Genomic DNA, 17,333 nt, shown 5'->3' with positions numbered 1-17,333 from the left:
CACCCTGGATATAGATAATTAATAAAAACAAGAGGCAGAGAAACAGAAAATAATAACCCTTAACAAATATCAGCTGAACCAAACTCTGGTGTGCATCAAAGATCTGAAATGAGGCAGCATTCAGACTAGAACTCAAAAGACCAGTCCTTCTTTTACGGCCTAAAATACATGTTTAAATTTAGGAGATATTCAGGACTGCAACAAAAGAGAAATGGGTTTTAAACAAACAATATCTATTTGGGGGCATTCCAGAGACTTCCCTACAGGAGCAAGCTCAAGACCCTGCTGCTCCCCATTCTTGCTCTGCAGCCGCACGGCAGGAGCCAGAAACCGAGGGCCTGACACCGCAGTGACTTCTGGGGCCTTGCAGAAGCATCAGCAGGTTCCAGCTAGGATCCCAGATCTCATTTGAGAAATAAGGGTTTCACAGGAAAACTTTTTGTCTAGTTATATCAGATAAAGACTGGTTGCCATTCTGGCTCTTCTAAAAATTTACATGATATGATTTATTTTAAAAAACAGAGCTGAAACTGAGGTCAATTCACAATTTTAAAAGGGCAACAAATGGAGCACAGAGAAGGGAGAAATATGCCATGGCTCACGGTCAGAGTTCACTGACCCCAAGGCCTCCACCCAGGGCAAGTCTTTTCCTCCTGCTGTGACTACATTTCCTTTTCTGTAAAATGAAATAAAGAACACAGTCAAAAAAGAAAAAAAGAACACAATTTATGGGTCATCAAAAAACCAGGGAAAGCTTTTTATCAGCAATACAAATTCCTATTTAAGGAACAGCACGGAGAGCTAACAGTTTTGCTCAGCCAGGATTTAACACAAATTAGCAGTCCAGAATCCCCAAGCAGAGTCCGCCACTCCATATCCCTTCCCCACCCTGACAGGTTTAACTGTCTAACACCTCACTGGGCTGTGAGTTCCCTCAGGTCTGGGCAGCGACCATCCTCCTCAGCATACCGTACAGCGTACAGAGAGAACTAGGAAATGACTGCAGAATTCATACTTCATTCTGATTTTCTCTAAAAGTTTGGTACATGGGAGGTGGCTTTATTTTAAAACTGTTAGAGACCCTCTTGCAGGAGAGGAATACATCCATTCCTGTTGGGGACTGAACCAAACCCTTCCAGGCAGAGGCTGGTCCTTGCTAGAGAGTGATCTTTAATCTCACTAGATTGAAGGTGGTTCTCGAAGTGTGTTCCAGCATTAGCATCACCTGAAAACTAGTCAGAAATGTAAATTCTTGGTTCCTATCCCAAATTTACTTCATCAGAACCTCTTGAGTTTGGGCTCAGAAATCTGGTGTTAAGAAGCCCTGCAGGTGATTCTGGTGCACACTGAAGTCTGAGGACCGTGTCGAGATGCTCCCTGGGGATGCTCACCCTCTGACTCCAGCTGGAGCTGAGAAAAACAAATTAGCTTCTAGAGTTTTCTAATGAAGTTATTACTTACATGAAGCCGTAGACTGCAGGGATGAAATCCCAGGAGCTGAGAAGGAAGAAGGAGAGGCAAATGATTACCACTAGACTTCCCATGTACATCATGGCATATTCCCAAGAGAAGATCCAGAAGGCTTTGCTCTTCACTTTCACAGGTATGTACTGCCGCTAGGAGAGAAGGCAAAATGGTATATTTAGGGATGTCAAGGGCAGAAGGAAAGTATCAGCTTAAACCTCAAGATCCCTTCTGCAAAGCACAGGACACAGAAAAATTTTGAAAATCAAAGGACTGAAAAGGGGGGCGCCTGGGCGGCTCAGTCGTTAAGTGTCTGCCTTCAGCTCAGGTCATGCTCCCGGGATCCTGGGGTCAAGCCCCGCATCGGGCTCCCTGCTCAGCAGGAAGACTGCTTCTCCCTCTCCCTCTCTCCCTGCTTGTATTCCCTCTCTCACTGTCTCTCTCTCTCTCTGTTAAACAAATAAATAAAAAAATCTTTAAAAAAAAAAAAAGGACTGAAAAGGATTTACTTATGCTAGGTAAATACTAACCAAAAGAAAACTAGTCTAGTTATACTGTTACCAGATAAAATAAACTTTAATGTATAAAGAACTGCAAGAATAAAGATGTTCCATAGTGATCAAAGTTTCATCAGAAAGATGTAACAGCTCTAAACTTGCATGTACCTAATAACACAGTCTAAAAATGTATAAAACAAACATGGACAGGTCTTCAAAGGAAAAATAGACATAACCACCATCAGTAGGTAACTGGTAGATCAGAAAAAATCAGTAACCAAGTAGGGAATATGAATAGCACATTTTTAATAAATTTGTAACTTCCCTGAAAATGAGTCAGTAAAGAAAAAAAAGAAAAAAAGTCTATATCTACATAAAGAAAACGTGGCAAAATGGCAACTGGGTCATCTAAATAAAAGGTACTCATTATATTCGTTTTTAACTTTTCTAAAGCATGAAATAAAAGATTATGGAAAAACTAATTCAAGAAACAGAAAATTAGAACGGTCCTATAAACATTTAAGAAATTGAATTAGTAATGAAAAATTCTCCCATAAAGAAAAGAGCAGGCCCAGCCAGTTTTACAGGAAAGTTCTACCAACATTCAAGAAGCAGGTTATCCTAATCTTACATTAACTCTTTCACAGCAAGTATCATAAGCTTTTTACCAAAACCCTTTACCAACACAAATACAAAAATGCTAAATGAAATATTATCTAATCTAACACAATTCAGCAAAACATGATAAAGTTGGGTTATGACCAGGTTGGATTTATTCCAAAAACTCAGGGTTAATTCAACGTAAGAAAAGCTATTAATATATGTAACACAAACTGGTTAAAAATAAGAAATCATATTAGTGTCTAGATATATGCAACAACAACTTATGACAAAAATAACAAGCAATAAAAGTATTCAGTGAAGGAGCAGAGTACAAAATTAACATACAAATAACCTTTATCTGCACTAATAATAAACAATTAGAGGACACAATGGTAAGGAAAACCACATTTACAATAACACCAAGGAAAAGAGAACTTAGAATTAAGCTTAACAGGAAATGTGTAAAACCGATCCATTGAAAATTTTAAAACACTACTGAAAGACACTAAGGTGGACTTGAACAGATGGACAGATATCCCCTGTCCTTGTTTAGGATGACTTAATATTATAAAGAGGGCAGTTCTTCCTAATTTAGTTTATAAATTCAATGTAATAATGCAATATCAATAAAAATGTTGACAAGCTATTTTATGGAATTATACAAGATTAAAGTTCATATAGAAATACAAACCTGCAAGGAATGAAGTACTAATACATGCTATAACAGGGATGAACCTTGAAAACCTCATGCTAAGTGAAAGAAATCAGTACAAAAAGACCACATATTGTATGATTCCTTTTATATGAAATTCCCTATAAAGACAAAAAGCAGAATATTGATTGCTTAAGGCTAGAGGGGGAAGAGGCATTGGGGAAAAACAGAGTGACTGCTTAATGGGCATGAGGTTTCTTTTTGGGTGGCAAAAATGTTCTAGAACTGATTGTGGTAATGGCTGCACAACTTTGTGACTATCCAGAAATCGCTGAATTGTATATTTAAAGTAGGTAAGTTGTATTTTATGTAAATTGTATCTTGATAAAAATAAAAGCTGTTAAAAGAAAAAGACCATAGATAAGTAAAAAGACAAATGAGAAACTGAAAGAAAATATTTGCAGACAAAGGGTTATACTATATAAAGGATTCTTAAAAAATTGAGGGAAAACAGACTTAAATCCAACAGAAAAATGAAGAGAAAAAAATGAAGAGATAACCCACAAACATGATAAAATGTTCCAACTTACTCCTCTTTAGAGAAATGCAAATTAAAACAACACTGAGATACCATTTCTCATAATCAGATGGCAAAAATTTTGTAATGTGACAACACATTCTATTAGCAAGGCTGTGGAAAAACAGGCACTATCCTACATTATTAGTGGGAATAATAAATTTGTACTATCCCTGTGGAGGGAAATGTGAAAAGACCTAAAAAAAACCCTACATATATACTTACCTATGGATCAGTAATTCTACTTCTAGAAATCTACCTTGAAGATACCCTTCTGACAATATGAAAATACATATACACAGTGTTACTCATTAAAGCATTAATTGTAAAAAAATAATAAAAATAAAGTATTAACTGTGATCGTAAAATATTAGAAACAATCTAAATTCCCAAAGGGAAAAAGCTGAACTAAGGTATGTCCATACTATGGAGTACTAAGCTGCTGTAAAAAAGAATGAAGATCTCTATGTATCAATCTGCAGTGACTTTCAGGAAATAAGAGTAAAAAAAGCAAAGCACAAAAGGGTATGTTTTCTAGAGTATGTTTTCTAGAGTCTCTAGAGTATTCTAGCCTTCATATATCCTTCATATAAGAAGGAAATACATATATATACCTGATCATTTGTGCAAAAGAAACACAGGAAGGATAAACCAGAAACTAAAAACAGTTACTTAGGGTGACAGAGAAAGAAAGAAAAAGGAAAAAAACAAGATAGCAAGGATGAAGATAGGGTGATATTTCTCTGAATATGTTTTTTATGTAGTTGATTCTTAGAACCATAGCAATTTCTTAGTCCCTTCACATACCCCATAATAAAAAATTAAAACTAACCAAGGTGTAGGGGAAATCCAAAATCATACAAACAGTAATACATGAGCTTAACTATATCACAAATTAGATAACTACGCTGAAGGACCACACAGGAGAAGAAAACAACTAACCTTAGTGAGTGACTTTGAGAAACAGTAACCTGACAGAACACTGTCATGCTAATGACAGAAAGGACCATACGTACATGTTATAATCAAGTCAGGAGATATATCTCTGATATGGGTATTTCTCACAGCAATTCTAGAACAACTTTGCGTGTGTTCTAGAACTGAACATACTAGCAAATGGACTGCAAATAATGAAAATTGGGGTTCTAAGCATTAGAGAAAGAAATTATACACAAGGAAAAGGAAGACACTAAAGTGAACCCTATGGTGTTGGACAGAATCACAGGTATCAGTATAAACAGATATTAGTACGAAGACACAGAGAGATAAAGAATTACAGACATGTTGCGGGGGCAGTTAGTGTACATGCATGTATTTCATAGCTCTGTCTGCTAGAAGTATACCTACAACCTTGGGTTTCTAAGTAGCATCCACCAATAAAAGGAACCAGGAGTCCCTGAAGAAGTAGTTGATTCCAGGGCTGGGGCAGGGAAAATACAAGATGAGCCTGGGACGTCTTGTGGTACCAGAAAGAAAGGAAGGAAAGGCTCAAAAAGACGAGGCTTGTCAAAAGAACACAAGAGCTGATTTATTTATTTATTTTTAAGATTTTATTTATTTATTTGACAGAGAGAGATCACAAGTAGGCAGAGAGGCAGACAGAGAGAGAGAGAGGAGGAAGCACGCTCCCTGCCGAGCAGAGAGCCTGATGCGGGACTTGATCCCAGGACCCTGAGATCATGACCTGAGCAGAAGGCAGAGGCTTACCCACTGAGCCACCCAGGCGCCCAACAAGAGCTGATTTAAAGAAGCCCCTTTTTCTAGGTCAAAGCCAGAAATATGTGAGCAATGGGCTAATATTAGTATTAGATTTTTTGGTGGGGGGTGAAAGTCACACAACATACATTTAAGTATTTGGAAGTATGCAGTTCAGTTGCTTTAACAGTTGCCATGAAATAAGTTTGAGGTGGATGAGGGTTAGCTCCCGCTCTACACTCTGGCTGCAAAGAAAGCAAGTTCTAGGCCAGATTCTGGTATACTTAACAACATTTATTAAACAAATATTCATCAGCAAGTAGGCACAAAGCACTTCACACGAATCATTCTAGAAGGTCCATTAAGTCCCAGCTCTCTCCCCTTTTAGCTGTTTCAGTTACCCACTGTAAAAAAGCTTCATTTGGGGTGCCAGTCTGGCTCAGCTGGAAGAACATGTGGCTCTTGATCTGGGGGTTGTGAACCCCACGTTGGGTGTACAGCCCCTTGTTGGGTGTAGAGATCACTAAAAAATTAATAATAATAAACTTAAAAAAAAAAACTTCACTCAAGGCAGAAATGACAGTATGATAACATCTCCTAGAGGCGGGGATCTGTTGTCCTTGGGGTCACACCAGGCAATCAGAAATCCTCCCAAGAAGGTTAGAGGATGGATTAGGAATGAAGCCTCGGGCACCATGTCCAAGGGAAGAAGTTACAGGCCTTCCTAGATTCTTATACCCCTTTCTTGCAAGTACAATAAGCATCTCTAAAATAGTTCAATCAGGGGCGCCTGGGTGGCTCAGTGGTTAAAGCCTCTGCCTTCGGCTCAGGTCATCATCCCAGGATCCTGGGATTGAGCCCTACATCGGGCTCTTTGCTCAGCAGAGAGCCTGCTTCCCACTCTCTCTGCCTGCCTCTCTGCCTACTTGTGCTCTCTCTCTGTCAAACAAATAAATAAAATCTTTTTTAAAAAAATAGTTCAATCAATTCCATTTTTTTAAAAAATATTTTATTTATTTCTTTGACAGAGAGAGATCACAAGCAGGCAGAGAGGCAGGCAGAGAGAGAAGGGCAGGCTCCCCACTGAGCAGAGAGCCCAACGCCGATGCAGGGCTCCATCCCAGGACCCTGAGATCATGACCTGAGCCAGAGGAAGAGGCTTAACCCACTGAGCCACCCAGGCGCCCTTCAATTCCATTTCTTTTGAATACTTTGACTGCACCTACTTCTTTTTTTAAAGTTTATTTATATTTGACAATTGACAATATACAGATACAGACCATTTCCACCATCGCAAGAAGTTCTATCGACAATGCTGCTCTAAAACAACAAAGTTTCAAGAGAATATTGTATTTCTGGGGATGGAAAATGATTCCACAAAGGGGAGGCATCCACAGATAAAGTCAAAGAAGAAGGCACTTAAGGTTCTGAGTTCCCTGTAGAGGGGATCATCCTTATCCTTTCTTCCTGAAAAATACTGCCATCTAGCATAGAGGGAAGGGAGGAAAGGAGGGAGGGAGGAAACCACAGCCCAGGGATGGAGGGAAAAAAACCCTCAAAAGTGAAAATGTTCTTTTGTTTTTCCCTTCTTCCCTGCTTAATGGTATTTAAGAAGAAGGGAGGTGGGAAGTGAAAAAGACAGCCACGAAGAACTGAATCAGGTAGACTGTTAAAGCCACTCTCTGAGGAGAGTCCTAAGCACAGACCCAGAAGACAAGGTTTCACTTTTCACAAATCCATTAGCAGCCCCCAAATTTTGGTTTGCTGCCATGTTCTCAGGGCTTTATTAGACCTAAAGTGTTACTGTCGATGCTTGAGTGGAAAATGATTTTTTTTTCCCGGCAGATCTGTGACGGAAAAATTAAATTTATGTATAATTTTTACATTTTACATATTTTAGGCATTAAATTTTAGGTATAATTTTTGTTAAGACTTGGTCTATGGGTCAGGTTTACTTTATGAAACAGAGAATATAATGTCATGTGGAATGTTTCCCGAATCTACTTATAAAACCTGGTCTGATTAAAGATTAAGTAATCTTTCAGGACCACTCCCATTACACCAAGTGAGGCACGCCTGAAATGCTTAAAAAAGAAACTCAAGTGAGCCTTCCTTTGATGGCTTGTTATTTATAAACCCTGGAGCCAAACTTAATCTAGAAGTCCACATTGCACATTTCCCAGTGAGCAGATAAGCATTCATTTTACCCACCTCTTTTTCTCAATAGCAAATGCTGACTTAAAATGAAATGAGTAAGTTGAAGAGTTGGGAGAATGGTGCCTTAAACATTTGGATCAATTTTTTAAAATCTTTTCATTGTAAAATAAAATACAAAATACAGAAAACCACGTAAAGCAAACAACATAACCTAGTGAATGAGACAAACATCCACACGGTTACAACAAAGAACTATCCCGCCACTCTCCAACTCTCTCTCGGGTGCCCTGTCCCAGACATAGTCTCTTCCTTCCTCCAAAGTCACCACTGATCCTAGCTTGTAGAGTACTCACTTCCTCGCATTTCTTAATGGTTTTCTATCAAAATGTGCATCCCTTGTCTATTTTTTAAAAATTTAATACAACTTTTTAAGTCTTTCTCTCTCTTTTTTAAAAAATTTATTTATTTGGGACGTATGGGTGGCTCAGTTGGTTAAGCGGCTGCCTTCGGCTCAGGTCATGATCCCAAGGTACTGGGATTGAGTCCCACATCGGGCTCCTTGCTCAGCAGGGAGCCTGCTTCTCCCTCTGCCTGCCACTCTATCTGCCTGTGCTCACTCTCTCTGACAAATAAATAAATAAAATCTTAAAAAAAATTTTTTATTTATTTGTCAGAAAGAGAGAGCACAAGCAGGCAGAGTGGCAGGCAGAGGCAGAGGGAGAAGCAGGCTCCCCGCTGAGCAAGGAGCCCGATGTGGGACTCGATCCCAGGATCCTGGGATCACGACCCCAGCCGAAGACAGCCACTTAACCGACGGAGCCACCCAGGTGTCCCAACTTTTAAGTCTCTTAATTTACAGGTCCTCCAATTCATTCCACTCATGCCCCTCTACAATTCATAGGTTGAAGAACCTGTATTTAACCTACATTTAACCTGTAGAACTTTCCACAGTCTGGTTTTTGCTAATTACATACTTTGTCTTCAGTATTTCTTGCAAATTGGCAGCTGGATCCTGAGGCGTGATCAATTTCAGATTTTATCCCCTTGGCAAAACCCTGGTGGTGGTGTGTTCTTTTCTCCGGAGGCCTGATTTTTGTTTGTTTTTCATGTTAGTAGCTATTAACACTCAATGCCTAGATCCACTGGTGTTGGAAAATGATGCTATCCTATCAATCTGTCTTCATTTGCAAGCTCCAAAATATACAGTAGATCACCTACTATATGGTTGCCTAATGGTATAGGAAAGACAGGATAAATGCTTAATTTTTTCCTTTTTATTTCAGTTTTCAGAAAGGTAATGAATTGGTTGTCTATCAATTCTCCTAATTTGACCAATTGTCAATTGACCTTTTTAATATCACTATGAACATCTGGATTTAAATATAATTATGGATTTCAATCCACTGAACTTCTAATCCTAATGAAACTCAAACTGTCCATCTTTGGTCAGTGGGAGCCTCTTCAGGCTGGATCCTGAGTTCTTCTGAGATGACCCCAGCCCTTTCATAGCTTCCTTATTATCTGGTCTTACAATGGTCTAGGATTATCCTGCACATTTCCTGCCCTAACACAGAATCAGTCATTTCTCTGAGAAACTCATTTCTTTTAGTGGGTAAAAATGATATTGTAAGGTCACAATCTGAACCCCAAGGATACTCATTGATACTGGGTTGGTCACTGTTTCTAGGTCTTTAAGAGGACATAAACACACACACACACACACACACACACACACACACACACACACACACACTCTCAAACTCCTACAGGAGCCATGCAGGTAACAAACGAGTGAGGGGTAATAGAAATGAAGCATAGGGCCTATGCCTAACTGTGAAGAGGGCATACCTTGTCTAAAGGAGACAGATCTCCCAATTTCCTAAAAGAAGCCAGAAATATAAATTTTTAACATGAATTTTTAAAATGCTGACAACTGATCTCAGAGTCCTGGGATCGAGCCCCGCATCGGGCTCTCTGCTCAGCGGGGAGCCTGCTCCCCTCCCCGCCTGCCTCTCTGCTTATTTGTGATCTCTCTCTGTCAAATAAATAAATAAATAAATCTTTAAAAAAAAATGCTGACAACTAAAATAATTAAATAGCATGGTCGAATAAAACACCTCTGTGGGCCAGATGTGGTCCATAGTCTGTATCCTCTCAACCTGAAAAATACAACCTGCAGTTATGCCCCAGAAGTTATATGGTTGCTAATGTATAAAGAAACTTAGGGAAGTAAGAGAGTTCTCAGACTGCTTAAGAAGAGCCTAACTATAACAAGAAAGGGGAGAAATGTATAATTATCTCCCTCCCCCAACTCTCTAAGGCACTAGGGAGAAAAGCACTTTCTAGGGGCGCCTGGGTGGTGCAACTGGTTGAACATCCGACTCTTGGTTTCGGCTCAGGTTATGATCTCATGGGTAGTGAGATTCAGCCCCGCATCGGGCTCTGTGCTCTGCGCCTAGTCTGTTTCAGATTCTTTCTCCCTCTCCCCTACCTCTCCTGTTCATGTTCTTTCTCAAATAAATAATAAATCTTTTAAAAAAAGAAAAGAAAAAAGAAAAGCATTTTCTATACAGAAACCATTTCTTTCTCAGATATGGTGAAAAAGGCAAAAAGTCAGTTACCAGGAAAAAAATTCAAAACTCTTAAGGAGGTTGAAACCTAACCAAAGTTTTTATACCTAAGTTCTTGGACTAACAGGAGGAGACCCAAGAGATGTATTTTACATGATAGGTATATTAGAGGCAACAAAGCTGGTGGAAGAGTTCATTGCAGTTGCATGGTCATGCACGCACACACATTGTCATCTGTTCTAAAGAGAAAGGAAGCTAAGAACATTGCCACCTGTGCCTTGGCCCCCTCCTGGAAGCAGAAGACACAACAGGATGTTGCTGGGGAAAAAGAGTAAGATGTGAAAATTCCAGGTAAGGTCCCAAAGAAGGCTTGGGGAAGGACACAGTTATCAAGAAAGAGCTAGTTGAGGGGCACCCAGGTGGCTCAGCCAGTTGGGCATCTGGTTCCTGATTCTGGTTCAGGTTGTGATCTCAGGATCACGGGATGGGGCCCTGCATTGGGCTCAGCTCACAGCGTAGAGTCTGCTTGGGATCTCCCTCTCCCTTTGCCCCTCTCTTCCCACCTCCTCACCTCCTCCTGCCTGTGCTCCAGTGCACACCCACACTCTGCCCCTCAAGTAAATAAACAAAACATTAAAAGAGAGAGGGAGAGAGAGAGAGAAAGAAAGGAACCAAGAAAAAAAGAAAGAAAGAAGGAAAGAAAAGAAAAGAAAGGACGGAAGAGAAAAGAAAAGAAGACCTGGTTGGGTCTGGCTCCTTTGGTGCAAGTTAATATCATGTGACCTGCTGCTCCAGGCTCCAGAAAGTATAGAAATCACAGGACTTCTGACACAGTTCAGACAAGAGAAGGTCAGACTGGGTTAAAGCAAAAACTTTAAGAACACTCATGAGGTATTTCCCCCAGTTTCTGTAACTTTCTTTCAAACAAAATAAGAACCTCGAGCCATTGAAGGGGGTCCAAGACTTAGGAATCCCAAGCGAAAGGAAGGAGGGAACGAGAAACTTCCCAACTGCACCATCAGCCTCCCTCAGCCACCCCCATAGCTTCAGCCTGGAGGTCCTATGCACTCGGCATATCCTTCACTGTAGCCTCTAGGTGCTGTGCCCTAAAGCGGCTCTCTATATTATTCTGAATGCTCTCAAATCATAACAGTTTAGCTTCTCTCCAATTTGAAACCGGGCCGTAAGCCAAGGTCAGAAATAAAGTTGGGGGGAGGGGATGAGATGAGCTTAAACTACCATTCTCATAAGTGACCCACCGGGGATCCGGATGCAGCATCCCCTGCCTTTGACCCTGAAGCCTTCCTGGGTCTCTTCCTGGGAAGAGAAAAACAACTTCACCTCTGGCACTGATCAGACATTAGCTTGTCTGCAACCTGCCTTCTGTACCCTCTAGAGATTTCCACCAGAAGAATGGAGGTAGGTTTAGAGTATCAAAGGAAGAAGTACAAACTAGTTTTTATAGTTCCTTTGACTCTAGAAAATGAATTATTTTCTTTCCCTCCCTTATCACCCCACGTACCCTCAGACTGATGACCATGTCCTTTCCATGAACTCTTATACTTTGTTTTACTACTTAACACGTTAACCCTTTGCAATAACTAGTATTATATTATCCCCATTCTGAGGCACAGCAAAGGGACTGAATAAGGTGACTGACTCAATTCCATGACTCAGCTGTACTGACCATTGATGTCAGGAGGAAATATGAGTTTTAAACAAAAATGATTTTACAAAAGGCATTATTTAGAAATTGGCTTAACAAACCATTTTAAGGGGTGCCTGGGTGGCTCAGTCGTTAAGTGTCTGCCTTCGGCTCAGGTCATGATCCCAGGGTCCTGGGATCAAGCCCCGCATCAGGCTCCCTGCTTGTCAGGAAGCCTGCTTCTCCCTCTCCCACTCCCCCTGCTTGTGTTCCTTCTTTTGCTGTCTCTCTGTGTGTGTCAAATAAATAAATAAAATCTTTAAAAATTTTTAAAAAAATTTTTAGTCAGGGGGCGCCTGGGTGGCTCAGTGGGTTGGGCCTCTGCCTTCAGCTCAGGTCATGATCCCGGGGTCCTGGGATCAAGCCCCGCATCGGGCTCTCTGCTCGGCGGGGGGCCTGCTTCCCCCACCTCTCTCTGCCTGCCTCTCTGCCTACTTGCGATCTCTGTCAAATAAATAAATTAAATCTTTAAAAAAAATGAAAAATAAAAAATAAAAATAAAAATAAAAATTTTTAGTCAGTTCATGCATACAAATAAATATATTTTTAATAGTATTTATTTGATAAATAGTGGCACAAAAATTCTGGTTATATGCATTCCTCTTAGGGCTCAGACTTTGTAAAGAATGAACTGTAAATAGGAATAAAGGAAATGCAAATAGCATATTGTTATGTGGAAAAATTCCTGGATTCAACAAGAATCAAGAAAGAGAACAAAGCAAAACTTCACAGTGCAATGATATATCTGGTAGACTAGCAATCATAAGTCAAATTTGAAAAGCCAGTGCTGGCAACCTGAGAGGAAATGGTTCACTGCATTTCATTTCATTTTTTTTAAGATTTTATTTTTAAGTAATCTCTACACCCAACATGGGGTTTGAACTTACAACCCGGAGATCAAGAGTCTCATGCTCTACCAACTGCGCCAGCCAGGCGCCCCTGATTCACTGTACTCTAGATGCTGATGGTGGCACTACAGATTGGCTCAGGCTTTCTGGCGAACACTCCAGTGTTATGTAATAAGGACTATGAAACTTCTCACACTTTTGGTCCAATGAGTCAGCTGGAGGATACACCTTAAGGAAATAACTTAAAACCAAATTACTATACTATTTATACCAGTGACAATCACGGCACATCTCAAATTCCCCAAACAGGACAAAGAACAAGCTAATCATGTATCACTGTGTACATCAACACAAAAACATATTATAAGTCACTTAAAATGACAAGTAGAAGATGGCCTATTTCAATAAATGAAGGTATATACTCAGTTTTAGCAACAGTGTTTATAATTAAGAACACAGGCTCTGCCCTCCTCTCTCTCTGCCTGCCTCTCTGCCTACTTGTGATCTCTGTCTCTGTCAAATAAATAAATAAAATCTTTAGGAAAAAAAAGGAGGGCACCTGGGTGGCTCAGTGGGTTAAAGCCTCTGCCTTTGGCTCAGGTCATGACCCCAGGGTCCTGGGATTGAGCCCCGCATCGGACTCTCTGCTCAGCAGGGAGCTTGCTTCCTCCTCTCTCTCTGCCTGCCTCTCTGCCTACTTGTGATCTCTGTCTCTGTCAAATAAATAAAATCTTTAAAAAAAAAAAAAAGAACAAAGGCTCTGAAATCAGACATTTCTTGGTTTGAATCACGGCACTGTCCCCTGTATACTTTCATGAAATGTTTCTCTTTTAAGAATGAACTTGGACCACGCAGGACCTACAAGTGGTCACTTGCTCTTGAGGAGACACGTGTGTTCTCAGTGGCGTGGAAAAGAGAGACCAACGGCAGGCTCTTGCATCAGGCTGTCCAAGTTCATATCTCAGCACTGTCACTTGCCAGCCATGTCACCTTAGGCAAGTGACTACATTGCCCAACACTTCAGTTGCAATTCATGTGTCTAATATGGCTAATATTAGATGAACGCATGCCTAATAATATGACCTGCCCCGTAAAGTTCTTATGAGGCTGAAATGAAATGATGCCTGCAGAGTGCTCAGTACAGTACCAGACACAGTGGGTTCTCAGTAAATGTCAGCAACCTGTATTCTTCAATTACTATGTACTGATCACCCACCATGGTCTTATTAGCACTGCATGAGGGACACCCACTATGTTTAATCCCTAGAAAAACCTTACAAGGTGAGTGTTGTTATACAGAAGTTTAAAACAAACAAACAAAAAGAGCTCATGAGGGTTGCTGGGGGGTGGGGGGTGAGGGATGGAGTGGCTGGGTGATGGACATTGGGGAGGGCATGTGCTATGGTGAGCACCGTGAACTGTGTAAGACTGATGATTCACAGACCTGTCCCCCTGGGGCAAATAATACATTTTATGTTAATTTTAAAAAATGAGCTCAGAGAGGGGTCTATGAATATTAGGAGAAGGAGAATGCAAGATGATTGGTAGATCCCAACCACAAACATGTAAAATGAAATATGCCCAGACCTTGGCAATGTTACACATAATTGGAACTTAATGGTCACGAGGCCCGTTTTGTTTCAAGTTATTCAACTATCTTTGTTCAGGTTTTCAAGTAGAAGCAAGTAAATGTGAGATAGGGACCCAGTCCCACTGCTTTAACTGAGCCATGCCCTTCCTTCCCGCAGGCAGTGACCAGGGGAGGTATTAAATGTCACTTGAGTGCTGGCTTCTGACCAGCAAGTGCTTACCTGGAGGAGATAGAGGAGTCCTGGAACGAACAAGGTGAGTGGGTATAGAGACTGGTATGTTGCTAAGGCAAGAAAAATAGCACTGAGGAAGGCACTACCTGTAAAAAGAAATAAATATAGGCAATAATTCAGCCTTAGCAATCAGGATTAGACTTGGCAAGTCCCCCAAACAAGAAACTTTCTGTAACTGGTCAAATAAGTTCTTGTCACGTGTCTCCTTGTGTACAAGACACTATGCAAACTCACACATTGAGAGCTTCTCTGTTTGATTTCCCATGAAAGGAATCTGAGGAAGTCAAATCTATTCACCCTTAGCAACCTGAGACACCTTTATTTCCTTTAAATTTTCAGACCAAGAAAGATTTCACAAAACTTTGGCCTAGGGGCAACTGGGTGGCTCAGTGGGTTAAGCCTCTGCCTTCGGCTCAGGTCATGATCCCAGGATCCTGGGATCAAGCCCTGCATTGGGCTCTCTGCTCGGCGGGGAGCCTACTCACCACCCCCCCCACCAACCGCCTGCCTCTCTGCCTACTTGTGATCTCTGTCTGTCAAATAAATAAATAAAATCTTTAAAAAAAAAAAAGAAAAAACAAAAAAACTTTGGCCTAAAGATGAATAAAGGGATCAAGTCTATTAACAGCTATGTCCTATTTAACTTACCAATGAAGACCATAATTATTGTTTAAGCGATTCAGAGCTGAGAAACCCATCCCTATTTTACAATACCCTTTCCTTATGTAATAGCTTCAGAGCATGTGTTTATTATTAAAGTATATTAATTTTTATTAATAATGTTCCCATTTCCTATATAAAATAGACCACTGTGGAATTATTAAACATGATGTTATAACACATTTGCAATGACATGGAAAGATATTTATAACATCCTAGTAACTGAAATTTATAAAAAAAATATATACTATGACCGCTTTATAAAAAATGCATAAGTAAATACTTTAAAAAAATTTTTTTTATATTTTTATAAACATACAATGTATTATTAGTCCCAGGGGTACAGGTCTGTGAATCACCAGGTTTACACATTTCACGGCACTCACATCACATACCCTTCCCAATGTCCATAGTAAATACTTTTAAAAAGATTAAAAGACTAGGCCCAAAGTTCACAGTGATTTTCTCTAGGTAGTTGAGTTACAGACTTTTTAAAAAAAATTTTTGCTTCTCTGTGTTTTCTAAACTTTCCATAATGAACATGCTTTGTTTTCATCATAAGAAAAAACTGATTTCCTTTTTTCTAAAGGCTTATATATTGGGGCGCCTGGGTGGCTCAGTTGGTTAAGCGTCTGACTTCAGTTCAGGTCACGATCCCAGGGTCCTGGGATTAAGCCCCACATGGCTCTCCCTGCTCAGTGGGAGCCTGGTTCTCCCTCTCCTGCTGCAGCTCCCCCTGCTTGTGCTCTCTCTCTCTCTCTGTCGAATAAATAAATAAAATCTTTTTTAAAAGGTTTATTTTGCTTTATAGAGAGATTGAGAGAGAGAGCACATGCATGCCTGCACGAGTTGGGGTGGGAAAACAGGGAAAGGGGCAGAGGGAGAGGGAGAGAGAGACTCTTAAGCAGACTCCCCACTGAGTTGTAGCCTGGGCAACACCAGGCTTGATCTCATGACACCAAGACCACAACCTAAGCAGAAACCAAGAGTCAGGTGCTCAACCGACTAAGCCACCCAAGCAGCCCAAAATGGATTTCTTTTCTAAAAAACTAAATAGCATATGTAAACCTAGCGATTCACAGACCTGTACCCCTGGGGATAAAAATACATTATATGTTTATTAAAATAAAAAAATTATAAAAAAAAAATAAAAAAAAATAAAAAAAAAAAACTAAATAGCTATTCTCTTTCAGATGGTTTTAGACCACACAGTACCCTAAAACCAAGACTAGAGAATCCAAATTTGCAACAGAGGTTTCAAAGTGGGCCAAAATCAGAAGGGTGTGATTGATGGTCTAAGGCTGGTATCTTGCAATGATTATGTTTCATAAAATGACAGGACTCATGGTCACTCCCATTAGTGTGGGGTTAACTGTTCACTGGAAATAACAGATAGCCTCTCAGTGGTATTTCATTAAAGGAGCGACTAGTCACTCCACTCAGCCTGAAGGGTTTGACCCTCTCCCAACTCAGCTCCAGAAACAAACAGAAGGAAATGATCCCCCGGGGTTTTTGCTGACCAAAGTAGTCTTTGTCCTTGAAACACCTCAGAGTCACCTTGGAAGAGGAGGGTTACAAATGTGACTACTTTACAGAAGACTGAGTGGAGAGAAAAGAACTTTGAGGATTCCACCCCTCAAACCACGGGAATTCAGCAGCCACCCACTGAGAACAATTCCTACTTGAGGAAAATGGAAGGCAGGCAGAAAAAGGAGCAAAAGCTGGAAGTAAAAGACCAGGGACAGAATTCTATGGGGTGGGCTGTTTCGCCACGCTTATCAGTGCCAGGCATGATGCCCTATAAGCAGAGTCCCCGTAAACACACCTGAGCAGGGGCACGATCACGCCCAGCCAAGCTGGCCCACCAGCGGAGGCCCCCACTTCCCTTCGGAGCTGCAGACGCCTAGAACCAGGACCAGGTCAATTCTGAGCCAGGGAGATGGCAGTGGTGGGGAAGGTACTGTTCTGGAATTTAACAGCTACGGTGAGTTCAGGGTTCCCTGACTAGGCCAAAAATCTGAATGACATTTTGTAGGAAACCAGCTAAGGGAGGGAACTTTTAAATTTAGCATAACTTTCTGC

The 17,333-nt window shown here is 40.6% G+C and overlaps 1 protein-coding gene across 2 annotated transcripts in view; it reads right to left on the bottom strand.

Annotated features, from left to right (window-relative positions):
• The window catches only part of PIGU (phosphatidylinositol glycan anchor biosynthesis class U), a 90,459-nt gene that overhangs the window by 24,216 nt on the left and 48,910 nt on the right, over positions 1 to 17,333 (bottom strand). The window contains exons 7-8 of one of the 2 annotated variants that reach the window (XM_080814123.1): positions 14,580 to 14,677; positions 1,462 to 1,616 (exon numbers count right to left, since the gene is read on the bottom strand). In XM_080814123.1, the coding sequence (XP_080670249.1) occupies positions 1,462 to 1,616; positions 14,580 to 14,677 (253 nt within the window). The remainder of the gene's footprint in view (positions 1 to 1,461; positions 1,617 to 14,579; positions 14,678 to 17,333) is intronic. The other variant, XM_080814124.1, reaches the window with a different exon arrangement.

Source organism: Martes martes, assembly GCF_963455335.1.
Source record: "Martes martes genome assembly, chromosome: 9".
NCBI lineage: Eukaryota > Metazoa > Chordata > Mammalia > Carnivora > Mustelidae > Martes > Martes martes.
This window is presented reverse-complemented; position numbering and strand designations above follow the sequence as displayed.